The 16,186-nt window shown below is 27.6% G+C and overlaps 1 protein-coding gene across 1 annotated transcript in view; it reads right to left on the reverse strand.

Moving 5' to 3' along the window:
* Positions 1 to 3,060: 3,060 nt before the first annotated feature.
* The window catches only part of ImpL2 (Ecdysone-inducible gene L2), a 58,727-nt gene continuing 45,601 nt past the window's right edge, over positions 3,061 to 16,186 (reverse strand). Inside the window, exons 4-8 of the mRNA XM_075373493.1 lie at positions 14,599 to 14,762; positions 11,615 to 11,783; positions 7,912 to 8,108; positions 5,175 to 5,301; positions 3,061 to 3,314 (exon numbers count right to left, since the gene is read on the reverse strand). Of these exons, the coding sequence (XP_075229608.1) occupies positions 3,310 to 3,314; positions 5,175 to 5,301; positions 7,912 to 8,108; positions 11,615 to 11,783; positions 14,599 to 14,762 (662 nt within the window). The 3' untranslated portion in view covers positions 3,061 to 3,309. The remainder of the gene's footprint in view (positions 3,315 to 5,174; positions 5,302 to 7,911; positions 8,109 to 11,614; positions 11,784 to 14,598; positions 14,763 to 16,186) is intronic.

A 16,186-nucleotide genomic window follows, 5' to 3' on the forward strand; every position in this document is an offset into this window, starting at 1 on the left:
GTAATACCTTATGGTGGATCCGGAGGCTAAACAGAAAAAGAGAGACCTGACAGCTTACTGAAACCATAGTCAACCTCAGTATAGAATTTCATGACATACACATGTCTGTGATCAGCTGTCTGTGTGTTGAAGTGACTTTTACTTAGATTGAAAAAGCAGTAAAAAAAATACTCAGAAGACAGTAAGAAAATAAAAGGTACCAAAAAAGTGAGTATGAATAATTCATAGCTATTAAATACAACTGATTATGTAACAATACAACCATGCAATTAAAAAAAGTGCTAGCTATCCTCTTATACATCACATGAATTCAGATGCAAGCTATGAATGTGAAGTGAACACTGTAATATGTTTTTGTTTTGCTATAGATTTAAAATATTTTTGATGAATTTAATTTTTTGTTTTAGTGTGGTGGTCCTTATGTTTATGAATGCTGTCAGGGAACAATATGTAAAAAAGATCCAGTACAGCCACTTTTGAAGTATGTTTACAAGTGCTATCCACAATTAGACAACTTTTATTAATAGACAATGAAAACTTACATCTTTAAAATTGTAAATACATGGTGAGGAAAAGCCATTAAAGACTTTTTCTTGCTTCAATAAAACAGTAAATAAAATATGACGAGGAGCATTGATGTGTAATGTTCTTTTCATTGAATTCACTATCATCACATTCTATCGTAGGGCAGGGTTAAGCCGCCAATACCTCATAGTTCAGTGCCAGTGGTGACTTGGCATCTACCACTACACTCTTCAGGAAGCGATAGTTTATGTAAAAAATTCAGTAAAATTCTTCTTGATGATGATGATCATAGCAGAGCTGTAAGTATTGATAAACAGTACAATGATACATTGTTAAGGCTTACTTTCAACCTGTTCCTGCATTACACACCTCTTTTTCATCTGAATTAATACCCTTTTATAACCTTTATACTTACCTTGGTAAGTATAAACCTTTATTACATTATATTATAACCTTTATTTCTTGGTGCATCATTTGAAAGTCTGAGGTGGACACCTAAATATTTTTTTTGCTATGTCAAATATTGTTTTCTGCTTGATCAATATTTCTGTTTCAATGTCATCAAAAATGGAACAATTTTATTCTTTGCAATAAACATATTTTTACAGCTACTTTTCTGCTTATGGCCAAAATGTTTTATTATCAATTCTATAGAGCATCAAGGGTTCCTGAAATATTGGTTAAAGTGGTTGTAGAATTCCTTCCAAGTCAGTTACAGGCCTTTGAAATAGACAACTGAATGGATTGTTTTGCCTTTGAGTTGGTAAGGAGCAAAGGATGGCCACTATCTGTAAGGAATGTTGTTGTTTGTCAGCTGGTCCTTCAAGTATATGGGTAAAGCCTTGAAGATCTTCAAAACTGGGCCCACGAAAAATTCCTTCTTATAATTGCTTGCTCTCTTCTTATTGACAATATCTTGTAGGAATGAATTTGTGATATGCATTATTAGAAAATTTGTCTATTTAAGTGTAAAACTCTTTCTCAAGAGTTTCATGTATTGTTAGTGTTAAATTTCGATTCATAGTCTTTCCCCATCTTGGGTATCAATTGTAAATGGAGGGTGACATAAAGTTCTGTAGTCTTGTAAAATTCTGTTTATTAAATCAGCGGTTTATTAGATTGTCAGCATTAGTGGCTGAGGCAGGCTGGCATCAAACTTAATAGGAGAGCTTTGAAAAGAATTGTTTTGTTTATGAGCTCCTGGATTTGACAATAGTGTGCTACACTGTAGTCACACTACTACTACTACTACTACTACTACTACTACTACTACTACTACTACCACCACCACTACCACCACCTCTACTACTACTACTAGTGTTGTGATACCACTACCACTACTACTACCATGATCTGTGTACAATTTCAATACTCTCTTTGTGTTATTAAGTGTGGATATGGTAAGTGGGCACTGTGTAACATTCCCTAAAAAAACCTTACTTGGAATCTTCATGAATGCTGGGCTATGTTCATATGCATTTAACAGTTTCCTCACTTTATTAAGGAGCGTGATTTAAATTTAGATATAACTTTCTTAATCAGTTGTAGAAATTAGGAATTTCAGTATAGCCAGTCTAAAGAAACATGCCACCACATTAGTATATCACCCCTAAGAATCTAGTGGTGTACTCATGGAGGATGTAGATTAACATTGTAATAAATATAGCTTTTTTGAAGGAGAAATCAATAACTATTTATTTTATAGATTGCTATTGTATTCATGTTGTTTCTGCATGAGTTTTTGTTTTTTCATAAAGATGGAAAAAACAGCAACCCAAAATAGCTTCCTATGTACAATAGTCCATGAATTCTGCTATAAAAATAACATATTCATTATAAATTAAATTATTAGCAGCAGTGTAGTAATAAAAAAAAAAAACACAAACAAAGAAATGTTTAAAGAAATTTCAGAAAATTATTTTAAATAGAAAATAACACTTATTTAATGTTGCACCAATCATTTTTCTTTTATTGTCATGCAATCATGAAACATAGGAAGTTATAATTACATCAATATAAATTATAAAAAAAAAAAATAAATATAAAATAAACAATGTATAACAACAACAAAAATACATAATATAATGAATTTTTTTTTACACATACAATACCTAAATTTAATAATACATTTCAGTACAAAAAATAATACATTATAATAATTAATTAATTATTATAATTACATCTAAAAAGTCTTCTGAAGTAAAAAAAAAAATAGTTGTACTAAAAAAGAATTATAATAAAAAAATCATAATATTATTTTAAAGAGTCCATTATTAACCTTTATTTTCTAATCTACAAAATATTTTTGTACTTGTAATATTTAATTAATTTTTCATTTTTGAATATTTGTTAATATTTCATGAAGAAAAATTAATATAATGTACGAATACAAATAAATAATATGAAATAAATGTACATAATATCTATTTATCATTTTAATGATAAGTTATAAATAATAATAAAAATAATAATAATAATAATATTAATAATAATAATAATAATAATTATATTAAATTAATAATAAATAATATAATACATATTTATGTATTTAATTAAATTTGTTGGCACTTTGTGGCTCATATTTTGTTCAAGTTTCATTCATTTATTTACTTATAAATAATTAATTAAGCAATTTTATTTAATTAAGTAATTATAATTAATCAATTTATTTTTAACCTAACAACTATATCATCTGACTAGAGGACACAAAATAAGCTTTTTTCTAATTTAAGTTCCAGGCGCCGTAATTTTTTTGTAGTTGAGATAAAATCCATATTAAGTAGTTCACTCTGTAACATAATTTTATTTAGTTATTTATAAATAATATAAATACAAAATTCTATGATTAAAATAATTTGTAAATATATTGTAAACACAGAACCACTGATCAAATATTCTTCATAATTATATATATTTATCATAGAAAACAGTATAACATATATATGTATACTTGTGATAGAGGACACACTGATATTTTTTACATATTTGTCTTGGTTGCCCAATCAAAATGTCCTTCTTTTTTAAAAATGGTTGTTACATGTTTTAAAAATTCTCTACTCAAATACAATCAATTGTTTGAACAATATTTTGCATTTTAATGATGACAAATATATCATCTTATCAGTCTAGAGTTGCCTATAAAACCAAATTCATAATTCCTTTTTCTTGCTCTGTAAAATCTACTAAACATATAGAGCTATTGTTATTGTTATTAATAACTTTTATTACACTTTATTTGTTTTTTTTTTGTGAAAAACATTTTTGTGTTCATATAAATGTTATACAAGACTGCACCTCATTTACATGTCATACATAACATCCTTATCTCATTGGGTCATATGGGGGATGCTTATTGTTTACTAGTTGAACAGATTGCAACATACACATTGAGAATAAAAAAAGTATAAATGTATAAAAATTACAGGTGGAAATAAGAGGAAGTATGGGTTACAATTACTGATATAATATTTTATGTTATTTCTAAAAAATAAAAGAATAATAGAATTCTTTTGACTTAGAAAATAGTTTTTTAAGCATTTTAGAAACTTGACAGATCATGATTCATGAACTTGTTTTTCAAACATTTAAAACACAATTAATAAGTATCAATCTTAAATAGACTTGGAAATGATGAAAAACAAAGTGTTACTTTGAAATTAAGATTATTAAAATGAATGAGGAAAAGGTTGCTATTAATTAATGTCACTAAAAATAAAAAAGGGAAGAAAAAATATCTCATTTTCTTCGATTTCATTAATAGGCTTCTAATTACAATTACTGGTGACTAATATTGTTTCCAAAAGAGGGATAATGGTTCAAGGTTATTAAATTCTGTACTTGCTCAGTTATCTAACTGGAGGTAATACCTACCTCCATCAGATTATGTAAGGGTACTTTAAAGTAAATATAACAAACAATATAATGTAAATGTCTGAGAATCAATAAATTTAAGCTGTAATAAATATTCAGTCCCATGCAAATAACTAAGCTAATCTATAATTTTGAATTAAGGTTAAGTTGTTATTTATTTTTTCAAAAAATGAAACATTATTTACAGTAACTGTAAAAATTATAATTATACAAGATCAAGGATTAAAAACGTATATATTTAAAAAAAAATTAAACCTACAGGTTAAGTACAGCCAAATACTGCTAACAATGACTACATAGAAGTCAATACAATATAATCACTATGTGTGGTTGGCATATGACCCTCCTCTAAGATCATTCTAAGCATTCATTGTATTCCATAACTTACTGCAGAGATTATTCTGGAGATTTCGTTTGTTAATACAATTAATAATATTATGTAGTATGATGTAAATAAAAATTTCAAATAAATAAATGAAAAATACTGATAGATTATAAAACCTGAAGATATACATATTTTAAAACTGTGGACATAGAGTATAAATAAATTCTCCGAAATTACATCATTGAAATTACAAATAATCTGTATTTAGTGAAACAAAGCTTTTTTGGAACAATTAAGAAATTTTTTCACTATTTTGATTTCTGCCTCTATAAGTTCAATTTATCATGTAATTATTATATAACAGTTAAAAAAGGAAGTATTTTACAAAATCAATAAATTATATAATCTACAAATTATTATTATTACAATATAAAAACTACATAAATTTACTTACCATCATCCATTGGATACAGGAATGTTGTCTCGGAATCACGTCCAGCTGAACTTTGAGCAACACATGAATATCCTCCCATATCACTCCAACGTAACTTTGTTATAACTAAATCACCTGATTCCAATACCTGTTAAAATAATTAAAATTCTAATTTATAAATCATGTAATGCAATACATAAAAAGGCAAAACTTTTTTTACATAAAAATAAAAAAAATAATTTTTTTAATGATTATTATAATTTTGTTTATTTATTTATTCTAAATCTATTCTGAATTTCTTATTTTTGTATTTTTCAGTACAAAATTATTTTTTTTCTGCCTTTATGATGATTTAATTTTAATTTATTTTAAATTACCGTATTTATTTGAGTGCCCCCCACACTTTTTTCATGGAATTGGAGAGAAAAAATAAGGGTGCGGGGGCTTACTTGAAACATAGCCTTTAGCCAGGATAATTTATGTAAAGTAAACGTTTTCTTAGAAGTACCTAAATTCAATCACATATAGTTACATTAGGCTTTCATTTATCAATACCGGATGCTGCTTATACAGAATACATCCTTAATTATTAACATCCTATTCAAATTATTGATAGGAACGAAGTTACAGTATTTTTATAAAACTGATTCATTCTGTATTGGCTGCATCCGGTTCTAATGACACTACAGTTACAGTATCAGTTACCCATCGTCATTTTGTCTATTTGCCATAGTCATTGTACTGTTTGTATATGTGGACGGCTATGTGCATTTTATCTGTTTAGTTTATCTTGTAAAGTTTAATATGTTGATTTATTTTAATTACGGCATTAAAATGAGTACAAAAGAACAGCGTCTACAATCTTTTACAGTAAATGAAAAACTGCACGTTATAGAAGAGGCTGAAAAAATTGGAAATCAGGCGGCAGGAAGAAAATTTGACGTAGATGAAAGTTGCATTCGAGACTGGCGTAAGAAGAAACAACTTCTGGTGAAAGGCACTGGTAATAAAAGGGCTTTTCATGGGTTAAAACCAAAATACACAGACAGAAAAAAAATTGTATGACTGTTATGGAAAAAAGGAAATGCGGTTATGCTGTCACGACAGAAATGTGTCAATCATATGCTCGTGAAATCGCTAAATCATTGAATAAAGTTGATTTTAAAGCAATGGATGGATAACACAATTTTTTGCACGAAATGATTTGTCAATAACACGAAAGTCGACCATTTCTCAACGACTTCCAGACGCTTATGAACAAAAAATATTACATTTTCAAAAATACATAATAAATCTTAGAAAAGATAAAGGCTATTTGCTTTCTCAAATAGGAAACGCTGATCAAACCCCTGTATATTTTGAAATGCCATTTTACAAAGCCATTAACAAAAAAGGTGAAAAAAGTGTTACAATTCGCACTGGTGGTAATGAAAAACAAAGGTGTAGTGTTATGCTTTGCATTACTTCTAATGGATCGAAATTATCTCCGTACACTGTTTTTAAAAGAAAAACTCTTCCTACCGTAAGGTAAATGGAGTTATTATCAGAGCACAGGAATCAGGTTGGATGGACGAAACCTTAATTTTAGATTGGATCAGGTGTGTATGGCAAAAGTGATCAGGAGATTTACTTAATAAAAAAAATACCGGTATGCTAGTAATGGATAGTTATTGGGGGCATATGACTGATAAAGTGAAAGACATTTTAAAAAAGTGTATTACCGACCAATAATAATTACAGGCAGATTGACATCTTTATTGCAACCACTAGATGTCTGCATTAATAAACCGCTAAAATCTGCATTAAAACAACTGTACAGTAAATATATGGCTCATGAAAATTTCTTTCTCACACCTACAGGAAGAATCAAAAGCCCAGATTTTAACCAGATTTCTGTTTGGATAAAAGATGCTTGGGAAGGTATTTCACGGAATTAGTAAGGAAAAGTTTTAAAAAATGCGGAATATCTAATGAACTTGATGGTAGTGAAGACGATCACCTTTGGCAGAGCGATGTGGAGACTACTGGTAACTCTTCTACAGACATTGACAGTGACAGTGATTAATTAAAAATAAAATCCCATACTAAAAAGTGTATTGAAATGATCCTTTTCAACATGATACTTTCATTACGTTTTACTGGCCTACTGATTCTGAACTAAACAAGTACTTAATTATTTATTGGTAATTAATTACTAATGTAATATTAATATTGTAATTTAAATGAACGAATTAAATGATTTACTTTCTGAATATTTTCGTATTTAAGTATTTTTTTATCATATCTAATGCACTTTACTATATAGGTATATATTCCAAAATGCTGAGAAATTTTACAGTGCCTCTAAGAGTGTTACATGTATAAGATAGAAATGTTCCTTTCATTTTATTTGTTAGAATATTTAAAACACACTACAGTAATAAAATATATATTTCAATAGCTTCATGATTTCTGTAAAGATGATAAAATGCATCCCTTACAGTAATAAATTTTATAATACATTTGTTATATCCTTGAAATAGTATTAAAGGTTAAAAATGCCAGGACCATAATCAAATAAAAAAGTCAAAGATATACTAACACTAGAAGGACTGGCACACTTTGCACTGTGTGGTTACCTAGATTATTCTAAGAGATAAACAACTGCAAATTGCATAACATTCATCTAGAGTAACATAACAGCATAAAAACAAAAATTCTTTTTTAATATATGTTTTCTTATTACTTTCTTCAAATGATAAAATGAGAAAGTTTTTACCTTATATCTTGAATCTGGTTCATTATTAATAAGTTTCTCATCTTTATCAATCCAGTATAATTGAGGTGATGAAATTCCTTTTGCACTGCAAGGTAATGTGACATCATTTCCAATTGTTTCCATAATAATTGGACTCCAATTAATAATTCGTGGCTTATTTTCTTGGCATTTTGTTAATACATTTGTCAGATTATTACCTAAAAAAAGTATTACATGTATAAAAAAAATTAATATATATGTATCTTAATAAATTTAATGAACATATTAGTATATTTACTAGCTGCTCAGACCAGCTTCACCGGGCTTCACAGCCTGGGTGTTCTTTGGGTAAAAGGAGATTCAGGTTTTGAAAACTGATTTATTTATTGTAGTCGTGTAAAAATACATAACTTTAACTTTAGTTATAAAATTCACTAAAATTTTACTAAATAATTCTAACTGCTTTCCACACAACCCATTAGGTACAGCCAAATGTGCGTTGTTTTTATAGTCTTGAAAATTTTTTCAAGACATGTATCATTTTGCATGCCTCACATTAACTGTGCCTTATGAAAAATGACTGTAATTAAAAGATTTTTACTATTTGTTTTTCTTGTACTTTAATTATTAAATTTGATTTCTTATTTCTATCATAGTTTTAACATTAGCTCTTGTACTGCTATCAAATACATTGTTTGAAGTTTTGAAATTGGACATACCGTTCTGGAGATATATAACTGAATTTTGGAATAAGAGAATGACCTGATAACTGGATCATCGAGAGTATATTTTTTGTATGCAAACGTTAGCCCTTGTAGTGCTAGCAAATACGCTGTTTGAATTTTTTAAATCGGTCGTACTGTTCCAGAGTTATAAGTAAATTTAGGAAAAGTAATGGATAACCGAATAACCAGATGATCCAGCATACATATTTTTTTATGCAAACATTGGCACTCAACATGGTAAAAAATAAGCAGTTTGAATTTTTAAAATTGGTCATACCGTCTTGTAGATATAACTGAATTTCGGAGTAAGATAATGTACAGATAACCGGATAATCGAGAGTATAAAACAAAAACATAAAAACCATCCTTGCAATAAATAGAAACTTTTTGCCGAATTAGATTTGTATACCTAAGGGGTCCTTAATCTTGCATTTCAAAAAAATCAACTCCTTTTTTATATATATAGATTAGTGATCATTCTTTTTTTCAAAAAAAAGATTATTTAGAAGCAACTATGACTTTATGTGGAACTCTATGGACAATTTTATCTTCAACTCGATGCAAAAAATTAAATCAAAACACATTCTGTCAAGCTTAAATTTTCATTTGATCATTTTCTTAAATTTTCATTTAATCATTTTCCTACTACATGAAGTTTCTTTTTATATTTCAATACAAGACATTATTTTCTACATACAACTCTATGCCTAAACATATTTATGTTGAGCTGATGTTTTTTGCAAACCATTTATGTATTAGATATCAACAAAAGAGATATGGTGAACAAAATGTATTACAACTTATTTTTATATAGTATTCTTAATGGTGTTTCGTATATTAATGAATTCATCCTGTAGAATTTGTTGTAGGATAAAAACAATATATTTTGTATTAAAATGGGATCTCTATAGAAAAAAAGGAATTGACTAAGTAACCCGCTTTGTTAATAGATTTATTTTCAATCAAAAACTCATTTTATTTATTATTTAACAAGTATACACCTGACCACCACGAGACATGTATGAAAGAATCGGGACTTTCCATTAATGATCAGAACATTCCAATGCTAAGTTAAGGGGGATGGACACACACACAGATAGACACACATACAATACCCTTTAGTAGGGTAGTATATTTTAAATTATATTATATAAATCACCTACTACAAAATACTGGGATAAGACAAAATCTTACCTTAATTTTATCATGAAAGTACTTTTGTGGGATCCTGCATCCTCAGTCATGATTGAAATATTTAACTGAACTGTATATTAAAAATTAACATGCATATTACTTCAATCATGACGTGATTATTTCAATCATTAAAATAAGATAAAATTAAGGTAAGATATGTCTTACCTCATTATTTTGTACTAGGTGGTTTATATTAACAGAATTTAAAATATTATTTTTTAATACAGAGGACTAATATGGATCTTAAAAAGATTAATTTCAATAATATAATTAATATATTTATAATAATAAAATTTATTTTGTTTTTATAAAAAAAAAAGAAAAAAGAAGACAAGTAATATTCTTAATGCTCTTAGTGGTGGAAATAGAATTTTGAGTAAAAAAAAAAAGTTCAACTACAATTCTCATTTACTTCCTCATTCGTACTTCATATGTTCTGGAATTAGAACTTGTGCTATCAATAATTTATTTTTTTCAGTATTTAGCGTAATAATTTTTCTAAGGAAACTAGCTTTCTCACCATAGATGGATAATGTTGCTGTTCAATGGTTATGTAATTAGTTTTGTCTAACAGAGTTTCTAGTCAAATTCTGTGTCAAAAAATTAAGAATAAAAATAATCACTGCTGTGGGACCTTCTCAAATAAAACAATAATGCTTTGATAAGTGACTACATGTAAAAAAATGATTATCATAGTTTCATCGTTATTTTTTCCTGTATGTTAAGGAAGGGTACAAAACTAAAATAATATTAGAAGGAAAGTGTTTTAAGTATAGATTCTTAAACAAAATTCAGAAATTTCCTGAAATTGTTGTGAATAGTCTTTCATTAACAATACACTATGTGAAGTCAATTTACATCCTAAATTATGAAGTTAAAAATATGTGTTAAGGTTATCTGGAAGAAACTGAGGCATGTTAGAAACAAAACTGGAGAAATGGAGAAGTTACATCATAACAAACAAATGAGGTGGTGATTGATGTAGTTCTTTAATTATATCATTCATTTGTGTTTGTTTTTTTATATAGCTCCAGAACTACTTCCATGTCCAATATATCAGCTGGCAGCACTGCAGCTACAAGGGCCTATTATGCAATCTAAGGATACAAATAAAAGTTGTTGAACTGGTCTGAATAAAGAGGACTATTTGTTCACATAGATACCGCCTTTAAAGGCTGTACTTCTATACTATTTACTGGGAAGAGTGGTGGAGAGCAATAGACAATAACAGTAAGATAAGATAGATCTCTCTCTAAAATGTATTCACTATTAAAATATTCTCTTTAAGGACTCATCTCAACAATTTTTGTCATCAGCATGATTAGGGGCAGCTTGCAGATGGGTGATTCATATAGAGAAGTGCCAGATTAGGTTGTGCAATGATAACCATTTTAACTAGCTACCACTAAAGTAGTATCTTTGCTGTTCCGTAAGATATATGTAAGTCAATAGAAAACAGGTTCAGAATTCATCTTCAAATATTTTTACTCATCTTTGGAATTATATAGCTTGCAGATGTATTTAACTATTGAACTTGATTAAACTTTTTAGTCTGATCCCTCTTGGAGTTCCTACACGATAATTATTTAAAAGAGAAATAAAATTAAAACTATGCTTTATTTTGATTATTACTTTGCAACTTTTCTCCATTCTAAAGGAATATTTGTTACGTGCATTTATAATTTACTTTTTAAAATTATAATATTACTAAAATACTACTAATATTATAATATTACAAAAATGTATGTAATATAATTAAGTTATATTAATTTATTGTTATATTGTAATTTAATCAATATACATACCATGAACATGAACAAGAAGTGTTGTTGTGTGAGAAGCAGCTGTTTCTGTACCGGTGCTGGCGAGACATGTATATATATCTTGATGATATGGTAACACACAATCTATAACAAGCCTTGAAATAGTTTTACCAAGTCCCATTCCAGCAACATTATTGTTCTCCTCATACACCTAAAATAAAAAAAAATAAAATATTAAGAAAAAACTTAATGCACTTCTAGAAACCAGAGGAACAAAATAATTTTAGACTTTCATCCTGAGCTATAATCTTTGCAGATGAATTATGTTTTTAAGTTCAGTATAAGAACAGAATTACTGACCTCTGATAATTTGATATCAGAAAGCGTATTGAGTCATGCCAAATTGCTGCCTAAACCCAGAAGATCACAGAAAAATAGATAAAAGATATATGAAGAAAAGAAACAACAGAAAATAGATTGTTACCATAAAAACCAAACTGTGTTAATTTTAAATAAACCATCATTTATTAGATTTAGGCATATTCTATGACACATAATCAAATAATATAGAGCTTTAAAGAGGAAAGGAATCACAACCTATAAATCTATAAGTACAGTTCTCCTAGTTAGTGTTTTTGTAATGAAGATTTTATTGAAAAAATATTTTTAAAGTATAATGTTGTGATAAACTTATTCTGAAAGTATAACTTATCATGGAAGTAAATATCCACATGCATCTTAATAAACCATAAATAAAAAAGCCTTTGTGTAATATTATATTAAAAAAACACAATATTACATGAATATTATGGGTTATGTCTTTATTTGTTGGTTTTTATTTTAACTTTTTTATATTAAAAGAAAATCTAATAAAAAAGAAAAAATACTGCATAAATTTAACAAAGAAAAAATCATGAAATTAAAGTATAAAGTAAAATAAAGTTTCCTAACAGTAATAGCAGGAAAAAAGTACTTTTAAACTTTTGTTTATTATCCCATCGTAAAATTTGCTACATATATTTTATCATTATTTTTACCATGAGTTAAGCTCTAAAGTAAATCATTTTCTTTTCTGAAAAATAAAGACATAATGATGATTAAAAAACCATTTTATTAACTAAAGCTGCTTTTAAACGAATCTATATATACATATATATAATGCACATGCACACACACACACACACACACACACACACACACACACACACACACACACACACATATATATATATATATATACACACACAAAAGCACGCATGTGTATGTGGTGTGTGTGTGTGTGTGTGTGTGTGTGTGTGTGTGTGTGTGTGTGTATGTGTGTGTGTGTGTCCATAAAAACAGAAAAATTATAAGTGCATATAAAATTTCTGAACTTTTTAGTGCTGTTTCTTGGAATGCTATATGACTGATTTATACTAACTTATACCATCTTTTTTGCATTCTAATTAGTGTTTGTTTATCCACTGATAACTTCCAAATCTATTTTATTGAAATTTTTCTTTAACCAAAGAAAGAAGTAATTTCAAAAGAAAAGAAAATGAAGAATTTGGATTAAAGTATTAATAAGCAGGAGTTCAATTCCTTTTCAATGAACAGTTATGCAAGTATGTAACTTTGATTTTAATTTCAGATTCAGATTAAACTTCATTAGAGGATTACAGAAATAATGCAAATGACTGCGATCAGCTGTTGGGTTCGAGTCACAAAAATAAAAATCTGTAATAATCATTACGCATTAATGGTGTAAGCTATCAAACTAGTTCAAACGCTTTAATGTAAAGTTTATTAAAATGAATAAAATATATAAATATCAATTTTCTAAATCAAGTGTAAGACCTGAAAAACGCAGAAACTTAACTTTTTAAAAATTGAAAAAGAAAAAAATATGTCAAAATCTGCCAAAATAGGAAATAAATTAATCATATCAACTTATGTGTAGCATTAGTTAAGTTAGAGATAATACACTTTTTAGAAATGAATTAATAATTGAGAAAACAGTAATAATTACAATAAGAATGTTCAGGAAAGTCTTAGATTTTTCACTGACAACTGATGAAATTTGAACTCTTTACCAATATTTTCTTTACTTTTAATTTAAATGATTTATAAAAATGACAGATAAGATAATCTCTTAATAAAAGTAAATTTGTTGTATAAACCAGTTGGTTCAGAATTTATTATGAAAAATGCCAAACTAATTTCTAATATTATAACTTATATATATATATATATATATATATATATACCCTCCAGAAATGAGTAAAACTCATTAATGCTTATTAGTTAGAGGATTAGGTTATATCAGTTTTATAGAGTATATTTTTATTTAACCAGTATGCAATTTTGAGGAGAAAAGAAATAAGACAATTAACAATAGAATCAGTAAATATTTCTAATGTGCTATAGCTTTGTATAACAACTGGTGGCAGCATAAGGACATCAAACCAGTCTTTAAGCTAAGGACAATATATATAATTTAAACTCTATTGATTTGATTTTTGTTTAGTGCAGATGTTATCTAATAAGTATAAACACTAGGTATGCTTTTTACAAATTCGTAAGGTTAACCAAGTAGCTTTTTTTTCTGAGATATTTAATTCATCTCAGAATCTCTAGTCTTTTGCACTGGAATGTAGCTAGTCATTTTGTACCATGCAGAGAAGGTCTAGCATGATTAGGATTAAAACCCTGGACATTCTGAATGTTTTAAGTATGATACTTCATTCTGTATTAGAAGTTGGGCATTATTAATGATTAATTGGCATTAAAATATTTTTTATTCTGTAGACCCTGGATCAAGTTCTGTCAAAGGTATTCTGTCAATTTAATATTCATACTACTAATACATTTTGGTTATTAGGTGTTTAAATAATGGTATTTTCCCTCAGAATTGACTGACCTATGTTTGTATGAACGGATTGTTCAAACTGTAATTGAACAGTGCTATTGCGATGAATATAATCTTAAAATAAAAAAAAATTAAATTTTATAGGTATTTAAAATTGTATATTTCTTAGAATACTTACTGGAGGTTGTGGCCGTGGTCCCCGACTCCATTGTACTGTAGGACTAGGACTACCAAATGTCTCGCATTCAAATTCTACTCTGTCACCTGTAGCTACATGAACCACTCTTGGTGCATTTTGTGAAACTTTTACCCACTCACGGAATGGAAAATCTTTTTGTACTTCTAAGAAAAAAAAAATTATTTTTATTGTAAATAAAAATAAAAAGTACAATATTATAGCATTAATTTAATAATCATAAAATTAACTTTATCATCTAAAATAAAAATACAATTTGCAATGTATAAATATGGGGGAAAATCAATTACACCCTGTTCCATCATGTGGCATGACAAAAATTTTCTGTTAAGAACATTAATTAATAATTTTAAAAACATAATATGTTGTACAATGGTGTACCCTATTTTTAAGTAAAATAAAACAAATAAAAATTCTGTAAAATGTTTTTTATAATATTGGTCACATGGTGTGTAAGAATATTAATGTCAATACATTTAGTGAAACAGGCCATAAAATAAAATTAAACAAAATTATTTTCTTTGTGATCATTAATATCAGTTATTTTTATATAAAACAAAATACTCATAACAGTATTTTTTGAAATATTTTGTTAAAAACTAGAGAAATTTTTACTTTTTCAATTCCAATTCAAGGAGTACTTATACAACTCGTTTAACAACTCATCATGTCAGTAAAACCGAAAAAGAGGTCAAGGATACAATAATGAAAGGGAATATAATTAAAATGGATGCATAATGAAAAAAAGTTTTATGAAACGTTTTGTAGGGACAGAGATGTTACTTTTTGCATTTTCTCTAGAAAAAAATTCTTTTCATTTTCACAATTATATGATAGAAAAAGATAATTTTTAATAAAAACGAAAGTACAGGTCTATTTTGTAAAAATAATCTAAATTAAATCAATAACTATTACAAGAAAACAGTTAATATTTTAATTTTTGGGAAATTTAAGATTAAAAAGATTATGAACATATTAGTTTATATCTATTTTGTTAATACTTATTTAATTCTCAGTTAATTGACATAGATGGTAAAGTAAAGGCAACCTGACATGAGATCTAAGTCACTCTTGAATATACATAGAAATTCTCAAGAACACAAAACATTCAATGTCAAGCATACCAGGAAAAGTAAACAGTGAAGTGATTTTTCCTACTTTTCACTGAGTTGAATATAACATTGCAAATAAAGGAAGTATCGTGATCGTGAAAAATTTTGGTTTTCAGATTTCAACGGAAACATCCATTTTCACCATCCCTGAATCCATTTTGACTAGTTTCGACGTGACGTCTGTATGTACGTACGTATGTATCTCACATTACTCAAAAACGATTAGTCGTGGGATGTTGAAATTTTGGATTTAGGACTGTTGTAATATCTAGTTGGGCATCTCTGCTTTTGATTGCAATCAACTGGACCAAAAATGTCCCCAAAAAACTTAAATCCCAAAAAATGTGGATTTTGGACTTTTTCTTAACTGCATTAATAAGCCGCCTTCATTGAGAGCTTTTCAAAGATATATAATAAGTGGGACTTATTGGTTCCAGAGTTATACCCAAATAAAATTT

This window comes from Lycorma delicatula, chromosome 8, assembly GCF_047948215.1.
Source record: "Lycorma delicatula isolate Av1 chromosome 8, ASM4794821v1, whole genome shotgun sequence".
NCBI classification, from domain to species: domain Eukaryota; kingdom Metazoa; phylum Arthropoda; class Insecta; order Hemiptera; family Fulgoridae; genus Lycorma; species Lycorma delicatula.